Here is a 21,244-nt window from a genome sequence, read left to right on the forward strand (position 1 = left end):
ACATTAGTTTTAATACTTTAGGGTTTCAATTCGTTTTCTTATAAATTTAATTCATTATTTGCCTTGGCCCCTCACTCCATTCGCAAGACGCTCCTAGTTCCTCTGCAGCAGAGAGTAATTGGTCCACATATAGCTTCATCCACTCTGTCAAGAGGAACAAGCTTACCTCTAAAAGAGCGGAGAAGTTAGTTGTTGTGCATAGTGCCCTACGTCTTGAGCATATGAAGACACCTGAGTATTTGAAGGGACCAACAACACGATGGGATGTTGATCCAGAGGATGATGCACAGGTAGATATGGAGGAGAGACTTGATGAGAGACAGATAGGGTTGGTTGGTGTGCCACTTAGCATGTTTGAGAATGCTAGTGATTCAGATTCAGATGGTGATATGGTTGATCCTTATTTATTCATGCAGTAGCTAGATGCAGAGACTAGCAGGGCATTACCTTGAGGCTTGAGCAAAATTATGCTTGTTTATCTTTCGATATGTTGATGTTCTTATGTTATTCTGTCTCTATAAAATTTTGACTCTTGATGTATCAGACTTGACTTTTATAATTTTATGTCAATATTCACTGTTCAGTGTTCAATGTTCATAGTAGGAAGTGGAACATCAATATGGTTTAAACTTTAATCATAATGTATGATGTATGATTATAAATTAGAATTTTAAATTTATATGATATTAGATAATAATATTCATATCAATGATCATGCTTTGCAGCTTTTCAATTCAAACCCAATTGTCATAGGGGACTCAATTTATAAATTATATTTTATATTTATAAGCTTTTAAGACCTTGATGTCCCCCCATGTTTCCTAAAAATTGGTGGGGAGCTTTTATATAGGCCGCTCCCGCGTATCCTCGCTCCCTCGCCCCCTCGTCCCGGAACCTTGGTGGAACATTGCTGATATGCTTTAGTTTGGATTTCATTTTTTTTTCAATATAAAATTTTAGCTCTAAATATAATATTTATAAGTAAATTAGGACTGGAGTTTTGATTCCCGGAACTGTAATCTTTGGATGAGTGCCACACTTGCAGTAGATTCTTTTGCTGATTACAATTGCGCCCACAGTTTGTGTAACTTTGATAATATCTTCTATTTGTTCACCTTCCAACTTCGAGGATGTATCTTGTAGTTACTTATATTTTAGTGCATTGATGATAAAACAAAATTTTAGGGAGATAGAATGCTAGGTAGTTATATCGTAAGTTGATATTGGCATGAAGGTTGACTGGAGTCATCGAAATTGACAATCAGGTTAACCTAGACTTTCATGTTGATTCATAGGTCATCTAAATGAGTTGCTTAGGCAGCTTAAATATGTGTATACTTCTTTAATCTTCTATGTAATGTATGTATGTCACCCTGCAAATTGATATAAACTTTAGAAATCAGCAATAAAAATTAGCGAACATATAGGAAAATCTGCCCTAAGTGTCACCAACAAATCTTCCTCTCCATTTGGGTTGGTGCATGCCAACCTTAGGGTGGTGTCTCTAGTCTTTGTACCTTCTGTTCTAACCTGTAAATCTGCATTAAACAGTAAAAAAAAACTAGATAAAGGCTGTTTGACCAGCAAGTTCGTGGTCAAATGAGTGTATAAAAATTCTTAAATTTAAAGTGTGGAACAGTCCTTTGTAAATCAATTGTTTATACGAAAAAAATATTGTGAAAAGAAAGTGTATCTAAGTGGCTAATTGCCCAAATAAATAGCTGAGAACTTTTAATAATTTGCAGCAGATAACATTGAATAAAAAAAACTTGAGGGAGTGGATCAAAACTGTATTTTGTTCTGCGAGAGTCAAAAGGTTCACTGCACCAGGATGACTGTCACAACACTCGAATACAATGATATCTAGACACAAAATAGTAAGAATTAGGACAGAGAGAGAATAATAATGGAGCGAAGAAAGTATTACTTCTTGTTATTGCTCAAGACAAATTAGAGTTGTAAGTTTAGCCTGCCCCCAGGAATTCTGTATTCCTGGTCATCAATGCGCATGGTTGGTTGAAATGAGCACTGGTTGTAGAGAAAAATTGAGTCAAGTTCCCCTTGCTTGTGTTGAATTGAAGTATCTCCAAGCTAACGTATGATTAAAATATCTCTAAGGTTAAAAATAGCTAATTCGAATAGGGTAATTTTCCACGAGTGATACGACTTAGCTTAATTTTCTCCATTATCCCATTTTTAGAAAATTCGTCTCAGCTTAAGTTACTCATCTTTAGATAACTCGACCTAACTATTTATAAGAGGTCGAATTAGTTCTCTTTTTTGTTAAGTAAAAAAGGGAGGAGATTTAAGAAGAAAAATATGGTAAAGGTGAGAGGAAAAGGGAGAAAGTTTAGGGGGGCGAAGGAGAGGAAAAATAGGATAGGAAATAGGAGATAAGGAGAAGGAAAATAGGAGAGGAAAGAGGAGAGGAAAACACATTAGGAGAGAGGAAAATATGAGAGAGAAAAATAAAATTGCTTAATTGCTGTCACCTCATCCTCTGCCACCTCATTGATGACTCATCCAAATTCTTGTCACTTGTCCATTCACAGTTGCTGTCATGTGTCAACATATGAGGTAAAAATTGACATGTAAAAATAGAAACCCCCTTAAAAAATAGGAAAATGTATCGAATGCCTAGAATAGATAGAGGGACCTTTCCACATATAGCATGCCTGAAAATAGTCATTGCTAAAAATAGAAATCTCATTTCATGCTCCCAAGATTATATTTTTAGACTCAGAATCAGATGGGGAACCAAAATATGTTTTCAGTGCTCCCATGCAATGATTGCTAAAATAGAAAGTGCTCAAATTTTGATGAAACCACCACCATTGGACTAAGAACTTAGTGGGGATTTTGAATTTGTAATCACGGTTGCCATGCACCTAATGCTAAAAGTAGAATTTTCTCAGTTTTGGATGAAAACACCTTCATTGGACTCAGAATGTAGTGAGGAACATGATTGTGTAATTAGACCTGACGTGTGACCATTGCTAAAAATAGAAAGTCCTTGGAATCTCACAAAATTATACTCATCGGTTCATCTTATAGTAAGGAATCCAAATCTGTGATCAAAATCGACATGCAAGTACTACAAAAATAGAAAGTGCTTGCATGTCAGCCACAAGTAGCTCATCACATCATTGGACTTAGAATCCCATAATAATTCTAAATATGTCATTATCTCTAACATGCCAGTCCCTGGGTGAAGCCAGTGTTATCAGAACCGGACCGGAACTGGTGGAACCGACTGGTCCGGCTGTTTTTGGCCCAAAACCGGTCCGAACTGAACCGGTCTATTTCACCGGTTCCGTGCAGAAATTTTTTGCCTTTTTTTTTTTCAATTTTTTGATTTTTTAGTTGGTTGGCCCACTTCTTACTCTCCCCTAGGCTAGCCTAATATTCAAGACTATGGCCCTCAACCTAATAATCCCTCAACCTAATAATCAAGCTTATATCCCTAGTGTTGCTATGCAATTCATGGTAATGTTAAATTCTTAAAGTAAAAGTGACATTTTCCTTAAATTTTCATTTTCATCCTTTTACTCAAATTTTTAACATACCGTGAAATGACTTAGGATGTTTGAGAGTGGATCACTGCTGGCTCACATGTGTCCTAATTAAAAGGGACATACATCCTCCTTTGATCACATCAAGTCTTTTACATTTAATTGCATGTTCAGTATGCTTCAATATTCTTCTCTTGTCGTTCTTTCAGATATCTAACATGTTTGGAAGGATAAAATGCTGGGAATAAGAAAGAAGTTTAAAGTAATGCATCTATTTTCCAGGGCATTCTTGTTCAAGTTAGGGATCTCATGAAGAAATACAATGATTGCTCTATTGGGTCTTTGATCGGGGGATGCTTCCTGAAAATCCTCTGATTTTCTGTGAATTTTTGTTTGCACTACCCTCTGTGCCCATACAATGATTGCTTCTCTACAATTTTGATATTAAATCTCTTCTCCTGGTTTGACGATGAGTAAGTCTAATACCTGGGAGTCTCTTATCCTTTACAATTTTTAATTTTTTATGAATATCTAGGAGATCAACTATCACTGTGTAATTTTTTTTTTGCATGCTGCTTATTCAAATTCAGTTGCACCCAGATGCTCTCTCACCTACTGACAACTTGCTCTCTTTAAAGTTTGAATCCATAAAAACTTGATTCTATGGTTACCTGTTTATTTTCTCTATGCAGAGCCTTTTTTTAACATGACCTTTAATTTTCTGAAGTGAGTTCCACTAAGGACACTCAAGATTCAGTTTCTCTGTATTGATCATCTATGTGTTTGTCATTGAATCAAAGTAACAAAATCTTGAAATAAAGTTTTGGAAATTACCTTTTATATATTGTTGCAGGTCTATGAAACACATGCTCGATTAGCTCTGGAGGCTGGAGACATGCCAGAATACAACCAGGTACGAATTATTGTGTCACGTAATTTTGACGTGCTGCTTTTGTATCCTGTCTTTCTTTGTAGTTGATGGACATCTTTTTACTTGTTAATTTTTGTGAGGACAGTAGTGTCTTGTTTCAAAAAATGTCCACCTTTTGTTAACCATGTTCAAACAGGCCTAGTGTGTCTATACCATATACTTTCTGATTCCATCTGCTATTTTCAAAGCTGTCTAGAAAAAGTTTAATCTTCTTTTATTTTCTGTCCTAATGTCTCTAGGATTAGCCATAGGATTATTTTTGAGAGTTATGCCTTCTCTTCTTATAGTTATCTTGTGCCTCTACTTATGAATGTCAACAGCATTCTGTGACTACTGCAAAGTACTTTGCATTGTCTTTGCTCAGATTGGCTGAGATGAGTCTCAATGTTTTAGTTAAGATAACTGAATCAGTGTAGTGATATAATTTGAACACAAGGGAGCTTCTTAGCTCAGCGAAAGTCCTGTTCTTGGCACTTTTCATTGTCTTATATATGAAAGGGCGCACGTGAAAGACGGAAAACATGACTAAAATCTGCACTATCAGGCCTAATAGTTAAATTAGATCTGGAATGTATTATTTTCCCTTTTTAATTAACTATTTAAATTGTTATTTCACAGTGTCAGTCACAGATTCAAGGGCTATATGCTGAAGGCATTGAGGGTTCTCGTCATGAATTTGCAGCTTACAAGTTATTATATAGTTGTCTGAATCCAGGCAACACTAGTCATCTTTTGTCTTCAATGGCGAGGTATGTACGTTACGATAGACATATAGTAGATCAAACTTTGACCACTCACCTGTGCATTGGTCTAAATGGATCACTATTCTGTGAGACTTCTTGTTTTTAAGCATGTATTCTGTTACTTTTTTTCTCCACATAAGTAATCATGTTTATTCTTGGTTCTAATGCATGCATTGTGTTCTGGAAAGACAGTCATCTTTTTAGATTGAATAATTCTTTAGGTTTACAATGTATTGATGTTTAATGGCTGCTATATTACTGGGACTTCTGTGATGATAGTTCACAGATATCTGTGGTTTTTTCACAAAATTCGCTCCTTGGTTTCCTCACAATTTTTTTGTCACAAGGATGTTCCAAATGCAATTTTTTTCAATGAAACAAGAGTTTTTGAGTAGGGCAGCTTAATATTCAAACCTATGGCCCAAGTATTGATATGCAATTTATGGTAATGTTAAATTTTTAAAGTAAAAGTGACATTCTCCTTTATCTTTCATTTTCATCCTTTTACTTAAATTTTTAACTGTACAATGAAATGACTCGGGATGTTTGAGAGTGGTTCCAATCTTATTCGATTTAATATGGAGAAAATAGAATTTTAGATTCACTCAAAATCCAATAGACTTATCAGTTTTTCAAGATTTCAGGATTGGGGGGATTGCAATGTTTCCTTTGGATTTTGTCATGTACTAGGGTATGGGACTCGTATATAATCAAGAGCACAAAAACTCTCTATGTACCTTGATGTTAGTGATATTGGTTGTCGAACTCCTCTATCATGACCCTACTAAAAATGTAACCGTCACTCAAACAAAATTTTGACTTGACATGCTACATTTTTTTTATCTTGTGTTAATTGCTTAGAGGGTGATTTTAATGACAAAGATCCCAAGATAGGCAATGATTTTGATGATATGTAGCTATTTGTTGTAGCACGATTTTTTTGGATGTTAGAGGCCATCTAGAGCCTATTTGTTGATGTATTTTTGGTTCAGAGATGGATTGCACTCGATGTTATTTTGGTCATGTGCACCTTTATATGCTATATAAATGAGAACTTGTAATTTGTGGACGTTGTTGATGAAGATTATAACTTCTAGATGATTGATGTTATATGGTTTAATCCATGTTTTTATGCTTTTTATATCTAATTCATCATTCTACATGCTTTTGTTGACATATATGCATCAAAATATACAAAAATATATATTATATAAAAATTCGCTCCTGATTTGCTTCCGACTTGGAAGCTTTTGAAAATGTCGCTCCCTGCTTCCGCTCCCAAGTAACATTGGTTTCCACAGAGTCAAGTATGTCACTGTAATATTGACAATGAGCCTCAGAGTATCTCAGACCATAATAGATACGAACCTTCAAAAATTTTCAAGAATAAGCTAGTTCATGTTCATGAATCTAAGGCAACAGAAGTGAGCTTCTAGTCTCCAGCTGCATACCTTAGCTTTGGTACCATTTTGGAAAATCGGGAGGCCTCTAGTTAATTTAGATTTTCCTTTCATAGTAATTGCTTGTGAAATCGTGTAGCTTTTTTAATTAATCTTTATTCTCATTCTTTCATCAAACAATTACCATAACATGAATATGAAGATCACAAAAGCAAAAAGAACACAAGATATAGGCTCCAAACCAGGGCAAAACCCCTCCAGGGGGAAAACCCAATCTCTTCTTATAGAGTCAGATTAAATGAGGTATCCAAGACCCATGACCACAAAAACTTCACCCTCTAGATGCCAAGTTAGAGCTTCCTTCTTTCCGACAGATCCATCAGCAAGAGACCAACAACAAGAGATGTACCAAGATAGATCTTCCACAAACTCTCTTTTTTAGACTTCGACCCTTTGCTTCTCCTCTGTCCTCTCTGCGATATTTCAAACTGTAATTCATCAAGTGTGTGTGTGTGCCCAAGTGAGCTCCATCTTCTCTCTATTTATATAGTTCAGAGAGGGTGTGAATAGACACATCCATTGGGGCAGGGTCAACTTGACATGTAGGCCGAGTCGGCACCTAGAGGGGTTTCTGATCCAAAATTACATACTTCATTTTTATTTATTTATTTATTCTTTTTCTTTTACAATATGTCCAAATAGGACTTTGACTCAAAAACCTAAAAGCATGAAGAACATACCTGTCTAGAAAAATAATAATATTTTTTTCTTTTCTTTTGCTTTTTACATAAAATATGTAATGGTACAAATTATGAAGACCGAAACTAGTTATATTCTCCAATACATAACAACTTAGTTTAGATACAATTGTTATTGAGTTTTATAATTTATTTAGGAGATCAAATAATAACATTAAAAATAAAATTAAACCAAGGATAGTTAATATAACTACTGCAAAGATAGAGGTATATATTCTTATTGGGTTTTTATGGTATAACAAATGAGAGCTTCAAGTAGATTGTTTTAACTACCGAGCTTATATATATCAAACCAACCTAGATCCATCTTTACTCTAGATCTATTAAGTACCTAGAGGGATCAAATCTCTCAAGGTGCAATCATTTCTTCAATTTTTGCACTCAAAAAAGAGGTTTGAACCACGAGGGATTTGATCCCTCTCGATGCTTGATAGATCCGGAGTAAGATGAAATGGTTTGAACGACGAGAGATTTTAATAGATGAAATGGTAGTCTAATTAATAGATGAAATGGTTTGAACCACGAGCCTTGAAAGATTTTACACTTGTATCTAGTTGATTTGTTTTGCAAATCCAAACATTAGTTTCAAGTTTCAACCATCCAAGTAAGTTACATTTTCACCAAGCCTCTTGTATTTACTTTGTTGCCCTTAATTTCAACAATTTCTATCACTAAGAGTAAATTTCACGTAATTTCCAACCATATTAAAGGCCAAATCACAATTTGGAAAATATTGGATGAGTTTACTAAAGAGGCTTTCCCTCGGAATTCTGAAAAGTAATTTCCTACTTGCTAAAATCTTACTTTTTCAGTTGTTTTAGGTTGAGGGGAGGCCCCAAAAGCCTCAAAAGTGTCCCTCATACCTCTTCACCCCTAGGCTTACAATCTAGAAATGCTTAGGCACTTGTAGGGTGGTTGTTGTAGGTTAAATAGGTTGTTGTCCTTGTGTTTTTTGCAGACTTTATTGTCTGATATACATGACAACAAGCTATTTTGTTCCATAACCTTCTATCCATTGGCCTATTATAAAAACTAATTGCATATTTGGTGAGATTATTTTATGTAGACCTAAATTGACTGAATGCACTCTATATCTCTTGTAATTTGGTATTTACTAAAATCTCCTATTTAATTTTTTGCTGAACAATGACATGTTTTACAACTAGACAATTTCGAGAGATTAACACCTCCACTTCAAGTGATCCCATATAATGTACTAGTCTTGTTTGGAGGTTGTTGGGCCTAAACAATGTGGGCTTGGCCCAAGGTGATTGTGTGCCCCTGCACTTTGTGTGCCCATCTAGTGGGTTGCTAGGACCTTGACAACCCTGCTAAGTGGATCGGTAAACATACCCACCTCATTAATATTTTACCCCTAGATATGGAGTTGACACAATTTGATAAGACCACTTGGGAGATGGAACTTAAGAAGTTGAGTATCCCCAATGTGTGAAAGTCCCAATCACAAGGTGTTGGTTTGTGTAACTAGGGAAGGATACCCATTTTCACCACAATAACACTTCCTCACTTCTTAGGTCAGTTTTTCTCCAACTTAAGGGGGATGTTCTAATGGAAAATGATGAAGTCTTAAGATGCAATTTTCATGCCTTAGACAGTTGGAAATAAAAAATTTTGCAATTAAAATGCATAGAATTAACTTTTTAGGAATGTTGATTTTGTAGTCTTGGAAGGTCTTCTACATTGACTTGGTATCGTAACACGTAGAAGATATTTGATTGCCTCTTTAGGTGCTTGCTTGGTGGAGTAAGTGATTTTATGATTTCTTTACGAAGGTTAACTTGGGAAAAGTAAAATAATTAATTTAATTAATTATTCTAAGGATAAATAATAAAAATATTTAAGTGACTTAGGTATAATCTCATCTGCTGTTCTTAATTGAGGCTTAGGATTTAATCTTAACATTGATCACTTAGGAGATTAGGGTTATGGATTTTGGCATAATGAAATTATAAAATAAGCCCAAGGAAGAGGTGAAGACACATTATGTTGAGGAAGTGATTTTTTCAAGAGCAAGAGGCTCGATTAGACTGAAGAGAAGTGAGAAAAATTGCAATAGGGAATTTTGGAAGAAAAGTTTAGGGAAGCTGAAGCTACGAGAGTTAGAAGGACGAGTTAGTTGAAGAGGAGGGTTGAATTATTGAAGAAGGGTCGAAATACCCAGATGCTGAATTTATCAAGTGTGGAAGGGTCGTACAAAGGAAAAGAGGGGCCGAATTGCTGATGAGGGAGGCTAAATTTTCCAGAGGTCTAGTTTTTTTAGTAGTGTCGATTTCCTTGAGGCTGATTTTTCCCAATGGGGCTGAGTTCCAGGTTTCTAGCAATTATATTTTTCTATGTATTCTCTTCAGGTCTAGGCACAAATTCTCCTCAAAAATTTAATATGAAAGAAGATTGTGTTGGGCAAAAATTTGCTGTTTAGTGTGATTGGTTTCCTAGTTTTTATTTAGTTGCATATTATTTTCTGAGTTAATATACCGTGTGCTTATTTTATCATCAATTTCAGAAATATTTGAGATAAATATTTGTTTTTTTTTTTTAATAAATTGTTGTAGTAAAGTAAATTAGATCCTATACAAAATAATTTAACATGGTATCAGAGAAATAGAAACTCTATAGGGGAGATAAGATATGAGAAGGTTTTTACGATAGTGAATTGTTTTCTACAACATAATTTTATTTTGCAATGAGGGTTTTGTGGATAAAGTTGATTTGGCACTATGGCATCATCAAGTTTTAGGTATGAAGTCAGGTTCGAGTGGGCTGTATGTTAGATTTCCTTAAATCCCAGTAACTGATTTGCAATTTTCTAAATGTAAAACCAGAAATACAAACGATGGTTGATCTGGAAACTTAAATTGCAAAAACTGAGTTTTCTAACTTAGCAAACACAAAAGAAATTAATATTAAATCAGAAGACAAACACATTCAACACATAGAACACAAGATATACCCAGGAAACCCGAACTCCAAGGAGAACCTACAACTTTGTGTGTCTTTTATTATCTCCAGCAATGATATCCAAAGTGAGATTTAGCACAGGAGGATGGGACATCTACCATTGTTATATTAGATGGTAACTGGTTTTTCAGTGTTTAGTGAGGGATGTGCGCTTGACAAGCAAGCCAAAGCAACATTTCCTAGCAGTGAGACCAAGTCCAAGGTTGTGTTAGATTTGGTGCATTCCGACATATGTGGTTCCATGTTAGTGGTGTCTGTCCCAAGATGCAATTATTTTGTGACATTCATAGATGACTATTCCAGGAGGACATGGATTTATCTCCCAAAGACCAAGGATGGGGTCTTTAGTCAATTTCAAGAGTTCAAAGCTCTTGTGGAGAACCAAACTGGGAAGGAGATCAAGGTCTTGAGATCAGACAATGGGGGCAAGTATTCCTCCAATGGGTTTAAGGATGTCTGTAGGGAAGCAAGAATTACAAAAGAGCGAACAATGCCCTACAATTCGTAGTAGAATGGAGTGGCAGAGAAGAAGAACACAGGTATAGTTGGAGCAACCAAGGCCATGATTAGGATATGCCTATATTCTTGTGGGTGGAGGCATGTAATACGGCTGTATACTTGTAGAACAGGAGTCCTCACAAGGTAGTGGAGGATATGACTCTTGAGGAGGCTTTTGCAGGAGTGAAATCGAAGGCGAGTCATTTGTGCATCTTTGGTAGTCCAATGTATGTCCACATCACTTCAAAGAAGAGGACTAAATTGGAGCCCTCATTAGAGGGGCATTTTTGTTGGATACAGTGAGACTTCAAGGGCCTACATGGTTTACATTCTTGGACAAAGGAAGATAGTGGTAAGGAGGGATGTCCGATTTGACAAAGGTAGGACCTTTAGGAGGTCACATGGGATAGATCTAGTAGTGGTAGAGGATCAAGAGTGAGATGCTCCAAAGGTTGAGTAGGGACTAGTAGCACCAACAACATGGGTACAACCTTAGATCAAGATGAGTAAGATGCTCATGGTTTACATTCTAGGATAGAGGAAGATAGTGGTAAGGAGGGATGTCCGATTTGACAAAGGTAGGATCTTGAGGAGGTCACATGGGACAAATCCAGTAGTGGTAGAGGATCAGGAGCGAGATGCTCCAAAGGTTGAGTAGGGACTAGTAGCACCGGCAACATGGGTACAACCTTAGATCAAGATGAGTAAGATGCTCCTTCAATCTCTGTCAAGAGGAGGCCAAGATGGGTTGAGAAACCATTGAGAGATGTTGAGGAGCGTGTGGAGGCCCCTAGCAACACTTTTAGGGAGAGTAGACCACCAACCAGATTTTCCAGATATTTGGCCTTGATGAGCGACATAAGTGAGTCCGAGCCTTCTACGTATGAGGCAACAAATCAACAGGTTTGGAAGGATACCATGATTGAAGAGTATAGTTCCATCATGAAGAATGATGTTTGCGAAATAGTACTAGGGCCTGAAGGGAAGTCGATGGTTACTTCTCAGTGGATATATAAGATCAAACATGAAACTGTTGGGAGTATCAAGAAGCACAAAGCGATGCTTATGGAAAGAGGGTTCTCCTAAAAGGAGGAAGTAGACTATGAGGAGACATTTACTCATGTCGCCAAATATGCACATATCAGGGCGATCATTTCTATTGCTTCAAAAATGGAGTGGAGGATACATCAGATTGATGTGAAGATTGCCTTCCTCAATGGGGTGATTGAGGAAGAGGTGTATATTGAGCATCCTCAGGGCTTTGAGGTGCATGGGACTGTGCATGGGAGGGAGTCCCATGTATATAGATTGAAGAAGGCCTTATATAGACTTAAGTAGGCACCTTGTGCATGGGTTTTTAGGATTGATGGGCTACGTCACTGAGTTCGCCAAACTTGAACCTTTCGGTTTGAAATTCTGCGAACCTGAAAAAAAATTGAAGTTCGTTGAGGTTTGGTGAACCCCAAAGTTGAACCTCAAATTTGAACTCAAACCTGATCCCAATCAAAACAACAGTCGAACCTAAAGACGAACTGGATTGAATCGGATTGAACCCTAACCAGAATGAAAACATTAATTTCAAAGGAAAAAAATTAGGTTCAGGAGATTCGTAGAGAGATGGGATTTTTGGCGCGAAAATAAGTGTCTATGTGGGCCCAACAACGCATTGGCATCTTGTGGTTTGCTATCAAAGGGTGTATTCACGAATCACGATTTCACAAATTTGTTGTTGATTGCATGTTTTGTGGTTTGCTATTGTCGACTGTATGTCCTGTGGTTTGATGTGCATGAAGCCTGTGGACGCTAGATGTGTTCGAAGTTTCAAACATTGTTGTAGCTTGAGTTTTATTGAAGCATGTAAGAAATGGTTTCTCTAAGGGTGATTCCCCTAATAATTTAAGCAAGACGAGGTCATCCTCAGGCTTTGTTTGGACTGCTTGGGTGTTGATCATGGCTTGTATTCTAGCATTGGATAGAGTAGTAGTTGTTGAAGTTTAAAAATTAATGGTTGTGGGACTCCAACTTTTACTATGTACTTGTTGATTTTGTGACGCTTATCTTGATATTGTATGTTGACGATCTCTTTTTGATAGGATCATAGAAGATCATATGGATGTGCAAGGAAGACCTTGCTTTAGAGTTCAAGATGAAGGACATTGGTTTTGAATCTTGATGCATTACTTCTTGGGATTAGAGGTGTGATAACAACCAAGAGAGATATTTATTGGTCTGGGCAAGCAAGGATGCAGTTTAGATTTTGAGGAGATTCAGGATGGAGGTTTGTAGGCTAATGTCCACACCTATGATCACCAACTTGAGGAAGCTAAGTGCTTTTGAGGGTGAGTTGGTGGATCCCACCTTGTACAGATAGTTGATTGGGTCCTTGATGTATCTGGTCAACATTAGGCTAGATATTTGTTTTGCTATGAACACACTCAGCCAGTTCATGGTGGAGCCGAGGAGGGTTCATTGGGTGGCAGCGAGGCATGTGCTTAGGTATCTTCGTGGTGCAATGGGGTATGGTCTGAGGTATGTCAGAGTTGGTGGAGAGGAGTTGCAGGGCTACATAGATTCAAACTCAGAAAGGAGTGCAATGGACAGGAAGAGTACTTTAGGGTGTTGTTTCAACTTGGGATCAACTATGATCTCATGGTATGGTAGGAAGCAACACTCAATGGCACCTAGCTCAATAGAGGCTAAGTACATGGTAGTGAGTCAGGTGAATTGTGAGGCCATATGGAGTCACAAGATGCTCACAGGGTAATTTGGTCTTGAGCTCATTTTGGTTCATCGTGACAATCAGAGTTACATTAAGCTCTCTAAGAATCCAGTGTTTCATGATAAGTCCAAGCATATAGAGATCAAATAATACTTCAGCAAAGATAGGGTCCCAGAGAGGTGCTGTGAGATTGTAGTAAATCTCCATAGAGTAGCAAGTGGTAGATACTCACCAAGCCTCTAGTGAAGGGGGAAGTTTGTGTTTTATAGAGACAAGTTGGGGGTGGTGGAAAATTCCTTCCTCGCTAGGAGGGAGTGTTGATTTTGTAGCCTCAAAAGGCATTATACATTGGCCTGGTGTCTTAGCATGTAGAAAATATTTGATTGCGTCTTTTATAGAGAAAAGTTGGGAGTGGCAGAAAATTCCTTCTTTGCTAGGAGAGAGTGTTGATTTTGTAGCCTCGGAAGGTCTTTTACATTGGCTTGGTGTCTTAGCATGTAGAAAATATTTGATTGTTTTTTTAGGTGCTTGCTTGGTGCAGTAAGTGATTTTATGATTTCTTTCTTAAGGATAACTTAGGAAAAGTGCAATATTTAATTTAATTATTATTGCGGACTATTAGGCCAAAGTTGTAAGGATAAATAATAAGATTAAGTGACTTAGATATAATCTCAACCATTGATCTCAAATGGGGCTTAGGATTTAATTCTAGCCACTGATCACTTAAGAGATTAGGGTTAGGGATTTTGGCTTAATAAAATTATAAAATAAACCCAAGGGAGAGGGGAAGACACATTATGTTGAGGAAGTGATTTTCCCAAGAGTGAGGCTTGATTAGACTAAAGAGAATTGAGAAGAATTGCAATAGGGAATTTTAGTAGAAAATTTCAGGGAAGTTGAAGCTAGGAGAGAGAGAAGGCTGAGTCAGTGGAAGAGGAGGGCCAAATTACTAGAGGAGGGATGAAATATCTAGAGGTCAAATTTCACAAGTGTGAAAGGGTCGTACGAGGGAAAAGAGGGGCCAAATTGTTGGTGAGTGAGGCTAAATTGAATATTCCATGATAGGTCCAAGGCTCAAGCATATAGAGATGAGATCCACATCATTAAATACGGAGTCCACAAAGGTGTTGTGAGATTGCAGTACATCTCCATAGAGTGGGTAGCAGATCTTCTGACCAGACCTTTAGTGAAGGAGAAGTTTGTGTTTTAAAGAGACGAGCTGGGGGTGGTGGAGAATCCCTTCCTTGGTGGGAGGGAGTGTTGATTCTGTAACCTTGGAAGGTGTTCTACATTGGCTTGGTGTCTTAGCATGTAGAGGATATTTGATTGCCTCTTTAGGTGCTTGCTTGGTGAAGTGATTTTATGATTTCTTTCCTAAGGTTAACTTATGAAAAATACAATAATTGATTTAATTAATTAATTGTGGACTATTAGGTCAACGTTCTAAGGAAAAATAATAACATTATTTAAGTGACTTAGATATAAACTCAACTGTTGATCTAAAATGAAGATTAGGATTTAATCGTAGCCATTGATCACTTAGCAGATTAGGGATAGGGATTTTGGCTCAATGAAATTATAAAGTAAGCCCATGGGAGAGGTGAAGACACATCTTGTTGAGGAAGTGATTTTTTCAAGAGCGAGAGGCTTGATTAGACTGAAGAGAAGTTGAGAAGAATTGTTTTAGGGAATTTCAGGAGAAAGTTTAAGAGGAGTCGAAGCTAGGAGAGAGAAGGCCAAGTTAGTTGAAGAGGAGAGTCGGAATATCCAAAGGCTGAATTTTCAAGTGTGCAAAGGCCATACAAGGGAAAAGATATGGGCTGAATTGCTAGTGAGGGAGGCTAAATTTTCCAGAGGTTTAGTTTCTTTAGTAGTGTTGATTTCCGCGAGGCCGATTTTTCCCAGTGGTGCCAAGTTCCAGGTTCCTAGCTGTTGTATTTTTTGTGTATTTTCTGTGGGTCTAGGCCCAAATTTTGTCGAGGAATTTAATATGAAGGAAGATTGCATTGGGCACAAATTTGCTATTGACTGTGATTAATTTCCTGGTTTTATTTCCACTGCATTTTATTTTCTGAGTTAATATACCAATGTGTTATTTTATTAGCAATTTTGGAAATATTTGAGATAAATACTTTTAGGATTTTTAATAAATTGTTGAAGTAAAGTAAATCAGATTTGGAATAAAATAATCTAAGGAGGAAAAAATCAATGTTGAAATCAAATTTCAGAAGGTGAAAGATATATACAATTGATGAAAATGCAATAAAAAAATTAAAATTTGAATTTTCAACAAGAGTATGAGGTTAACTTATACTGTATTTTAAGTTGTGAGTCCTAGGTCAGCAAACTAGTGGAAATTCAAAATTTTGAACTAGTGCTAGAATGCGCTAAATTTAAGACAAATCTAAAAGGTAAATTCTAGCAAGATTTAATGTGAGTCCACTCTAGTTTAAAATAAAGAATACAAGTTTCTAGACTAATCCATGGATGGAAATTGTAAAATATTTGAAGTGCACAACAAATAGAGGCTGAATATTATGTAAAACAGGAAAATGTCTAATTTTGGAGAAACTAAAATGGTTGAAAATTGGGAATTAAATGGTTGCGAGAGGGAGAAATTAGTACCTACTTATCTTTGGGTTAAACTAAGTGTTTATTTACCTATGGATTCTTAACTTCAATATTTTGTTACAAGCAATAAGAAAATAATTTTTTAAACGAATAAACAAAATAGTAAAAAAGGGCTAAGATAAACCACACCTAACTAACTATACACCATTGAATATTATCTTACATGGTTAGCTTGATTCAATTCTCTTGCATGCTTGGAATGCTTGCCAATCCACCACAACAAGCTCAAACAATAGCCTCACATAACCTGAGTTGAAAATAAACCCAAATATGCTCCAAAGGAAGAAGAATACTATTGCTCACTCAATGACAACAATTATGAGTGAAGGGAGCTTCTTATATACAGAGTTATAGGCAACCATCTTGCAAAATAGTAATATCTCGATAATTATGTTTGGTAAGTAACATATAAAATAATATTACAAAATATGGCAATGGTCATCAAAATAATATTTTTAATCCTCATGAGAGAATCACAAACCCTTGGGCACATGCCTAGGAGAGAAATCCATCAATTAATAATAAAAAATGTTCAAGTCATCTCCAAATAGAAAGTAGTTTACCAAGGAAGGCATGACACTTTCATAATAGCAGAGACCAAGCCCATGGATAGAATAATAATGTCCATGTGATACATATTCCATGCAAATCTCAAAGGTGACCACTGACCTCCATAGGTGACCACTGACATACTGCAAGGTGTCATGCACTAGTCCTTTGACACCCCCATGCACTATATGGTGTAGCAAGTGCCATATCTGTACATGAACAAAGGTGAAGATGCTGATGGTTATGGTCTTATATTTTGACGAACTTATCCTTCCATGAAATGATACAATAATGATTTAGGACTTCAAATGTGAGCTTCATAAATATTTCTAATTGACATTTTTCTTGCCTTGTTGTTTGGGAATGGAAGTGCGATATAAGGAATGATACATTTCATGTCCCAAACTAAATATACTGAGCTGATACCAAAGATATGGGGCTAGATTTTAGCTATCTACTGGGTACTTTTTGGTTGTTCTGGGCTAGATTTTAGCTAGATTTTAGGACTTCAAATGTGAGCTTCATAAATATTTCTAATTGACATTTTTCTTGCCTTGTTATTGTTTGGGAATGGAAGTGCGATATAAGGAATGATACATTTCATGTCCCAAACTAAATATACTGAGCAGATTCCAAAGATATGGGGCTAGATTTTAGCTATCTACTGGGTACTTTTTGGTTGTTCTTGGGATTATGAGTAATTTCATGGGGTGGTAAGCAACCAATTATTGCATTGCTCTCTGCAAATGTAGAGAACAAACGGTCTGCCAACTTGTGATGCAATATGGCTCGGAAGGGTTTTCGAGGATTTGAATCCTTAAGAAACTTAAGCCACATCTCTTTTTGCGACAATCAAATTGTTATTCAAGTCATAAAGAATCTAATATTTCAAGCCAGAACCAAGCACATTGAGATTCATCACCATATCTAAAACAACAAAATTCAAGTGTTCCATTGCAAGAATGAAACCCAACTTTTGAAAACCCATAACCTTTTCCAAATTTCATGCAGCGGCTTTAGCTTGAATGCCTTAAATGTTGATCTTTAAGTTCAACCAATATTTGATTTATTGGTAGCAGAAATTGTATTGAATTCCAAGATCACTTCCATGCCAAATTGTACTTATTTGCTTCTCCATATTGGTGTTAAATACTGTTCATGAAAAACACTGATAGCTGTAACTTGCACTAGTTGAGGTTTTAGATACTTGAAAGAGCACAAACATTTTATATGGGCGTTCTGAAAAAGCTCATCTTTTCATTGACCAGTATTCTCCGTTCACAAAAATTGTGTGCCCTTCACATTGTGAAGAAATTCACTTGAACTAGGTCATATTTTTGTTCTTTATCTGGGAGCCACATCAGCTCATATCCCCCTTCCATCTTTAACATTAACATTATTTAAGCTTCTCGTCTTAAAGTTGATGTAATGTTGTAACATTATTTTCTGTGGTCATTTCTAGTGACTCAGTCAGCAAGTCATATACCAATAAATTCAATCGAAATGGATATCTTGGCTTGATGCATTGAATAAGCTCAGTACTTGGTTGTGGTCGATTTACTGCATCACTTTATCTGAGAGTAGAATGTGATAATAATGGAAATGAAAGTTCCAATCCTTGAAATTTTCTTATAGCACTGTATATATATATATATAAAATCTAGGGATCAAAGATGGGTATTTTAACTTTCTTATTACCTTTTTCAGGTTGTCAAAAGATGCGAAGAATGATGAAGCTGTAAAGCATGCTTTAGCAGTTAGAGCAGCTGTTTCTTTGGGGAATTATACTGCATTTTTTCGCTTATACAGAACGGCTTCAAACTTGAGTGCTTGTCTGATGGGTATGCATCATAAAAGTACTCTCTACATTTTGAATCAAATTAATTTATCCTGTTTTCTCTTCAGTTATGATGTTGTCTTCAAAGTTCAGCATGTTACATTCTGACTTTCTAATGTTAATTGTAGACCTTTATGTGGAGAAAATGCGCTTTGAAGCTGTCAGATGCATAGCCCGTTCTTATCGCCCAGCAGTACCAGTTGCTTTTATTGCGCAAGTATTAGGGTTTATGGATAGCTCTTCATTTAAAACCTGTAATGAATTTGATGGGTTTGCTGAATGTGAAGAATGGCTGAGAGCACATGGTGCTATTCTGATCACAGACAAGAGTACTGGAGAACTGCAGCTCAATGCAAAGGTGACTTGATCTGGTTTGATTAGGGACTTCAGTAAGTTTGAAAGCATAGAAAAATGTTGATTTTATTCAATATAATTGTTAAATAGGTGTTTGTCTGTAATGCAGGATAGTGCACCTTGTCTTTTTATGCCTGAACCTGAAGATGCTGTTCCACATGGTGATGCTTATCTTGCTGTAAATGATTTTTTTGCACGGGCATAATTTCCATGTATTTTTATGGTAATGTCTTATTTTTTAAGCATGGGCTAAATGAATGATCTTATTAATCTGTAACTGTATGGCTTTTCACTGCTGGTTGTAACATTGTTATAAGAGGCTCTCAAGCTTTCCTTTCCAGGGTTCCCTGGGTGACGGAATGTGGGTTATTCTTGTCCTTTTCTATATCTCCGAGTTCTCAACGAAATGGTCTATTTTACTTTCAAATGCAAAGTGAAGGTGAAAGCATGTAGCAGTAGTTGGCTTCGAAAAATAAGTTCAGCTCTTTGGAAAATTTTCCAAAAATGTAATTGAAGAGTTTGAGTTTATGATATTTTCTTATGTTACTGAATTGAACTTACCATTTTTGGATTTAGCTGTATACCATGACAAAAACTGCAGGAAATCTGGCATTGGAAGCATGTTGAAATTGTCCTGGAATATTGGAAAATCATCAAAGAAATTGAAGGCACTGGCATGCAATATTCTGATACTTCAATAGAGATTTTTAGAAGCCTTCTTATACCTTCAAGGGCAAGCTCTCCTTTCTAGGTATCATCGGATTTTGCAAAGATTGATTCAGAACAATTGTAGAAATGTTAAAGAGGTCCACTTGGAGTTTTCTTCTATTTCTACCTCTGTTTCAAAACTAGTTAACCATTAATTCTTGGACCATAACTTTTGAGGTACGTGAATTTACTCAAAATGCTAGGGTTTTGGAGAAGCCTTCCTCTATATGAAAGGGTCCATGTCTTAATGTCTGAAGTCCAAACTGTATATATTTCTCATTGGCTTCTTATAGGCATTCTCGTGTGTGTTTTTGCATTTCTTTGAACTTTTTTACAAGATTAAGAGATCTAGTTCTCATTTATTGTAACTGTTTGCTGTATACGTGATCCAATAGATTTGATTGGCAGAAGCATCTATTATCAGAGGCATTATATTTTATCAATCTCTGAATTTGAGCAAAATTAAGCAAATTCAGAACAACTCTAGAAATGTTATAGATGTCCAGTAGGAGTTTTCTTCTCTAACCACCTCTTCTTACAAAACTAGTTAACTATTAATTCTTGCTCCATAACTTTCGAGGTTTTTGAATTTACTCGATTATTAGGGTTTTGAAGAAGGCTTCCTGTATAGGAAAGGGTCCATGTCATCATATCTGAATTTCGAACTGTATATATTACTAATTGGTTTCTTATGTCTGTATGTTCTTGTATTTCTTTGAAGTTTGAACTTTTTATTACAAGATTAAGAGATTTGGTTCCTATTTATGATCATTGATAACTGTTTGCTTTAAGTAACCAAATAGAATTTATTGGCAGAAGCAATCTATTAGCAGAGGCATTATATTTTATCAATCTCTGAATTTGAGCAAATTAAGCAATTTAGTGCATGATTCTATACCGATCTTGCCAGTGTATTTGTTTAATTTATCCTTCGTTTCTAGTATTGTACCCTTCTTTATGTGCCATTTGTGATCCTATAGCATATCGTAAAACCAGGGCAGGCAGTGTCAACATCTTTCTTAAATGCTCTCCTGGGAAAATGTAGATATACTGCACTCTTCTAATTAGTAAAGAGGTTCAAAAGGAAGAAGTTACACTCCATAAGTTGTAGTCAATTTCCTTAAACTTGTACTTTCTCAGCAATATAATATCTAGCTAGATATATTGTGGGAAGTTTATCCTGGTTATGTTTTCATATATTGAAATTTTTTCTGCCTTTGTGAATTGCATGCTTCGTGACTTTACACAAAGTGTGTAATACTAGATGAGGTATCCTGGATGTTTATATACTCCGAATTAATCTTCTGCTAAATAATGATTGCCCTTGATAATTTTATCCCGAAAGATCAAATGGTATTGGGTATGCTCACTGGAGCTATTAAAGATGGTTAAAAATGATTTCACTTTACCAGTTGCTCTAACAAAATGTAAGAAAGACTTATGGCATGGATTAAATAACTTGGTCTATTTTAAGATTTTCCTTGGAAATCTTGACTGATTTTGCTGGACATGGGTTTTTTCTTAACCATTTCAAAAATTGGTATTACTTTAGCAGCCACCGTGTGGGAAAAATTGGAAGAGGTTGATATCTTTAACGATGGAATGGCAGAGGTTTTAATGAGTGC

General features: G+C 36.2%; 1 protein-coding gene across 2 annotated transcripts in view; it reads left to right on the forward strand.

The window, feature by feature from the left end:
• Positions 1–20,384, forward strand: part of SAC3A (SAC3/GANP/Nin1/mts3/eIF-3 p25 family) — a 93,790-nt gene extending 73,406 nt beyond the window's left edge. Inside the window, exons 9-14 of one of the 2 annotated variants that reach the window (XM_089437810.1) lie at positions 4,366–4,425; positions 5,062–5,192; positions 18,428–18,561; positions 18,686–18,915; positions 19,021–19,134; positions 19,513–20,384. In XM_089437810.1, the coding sequence (XP_089293936.1) occupies positions 4,366–4,425; positions 5,062–5,192; positions 18,428–18,561; positions 18,686–18,915; positions 19,021–19,116 (651 nt within the window). In that variant the 3' untranslated portion in view covers positions 19,117–19,134; positions 19,513–20,384. Of the gene's footprint in view, positions 1–4,365; positions 4,426–5,061; positions 5,193–18,427; positions 18,562–18,685; positions 18,916–19,020 lie in introns of both variants that reach the window. The other variant, XM_089437809.1, reaches the window with a different exon arrangement.
• The last annotated feature ends 860 nt before the right edge of the window (positions 20,385–21,244 follow it).

This window comes from Pinus tabuliformis, chromosome 9, assembly GCF_031772625.1.
Source record: "Pinus tabuliformis cultivar Carrire ecotype Pingquan chromosome 9, CPIR1, whole genome shotgun sequence".
In the NCBI taxonomy this organism is placed as follows: domain Eukaryota; kingdom Viridiplantae; phylum Streptophyta; class Pinopsida; order Pinales; family Pinaceae; genus Pinus; species Pinus tabuliformis.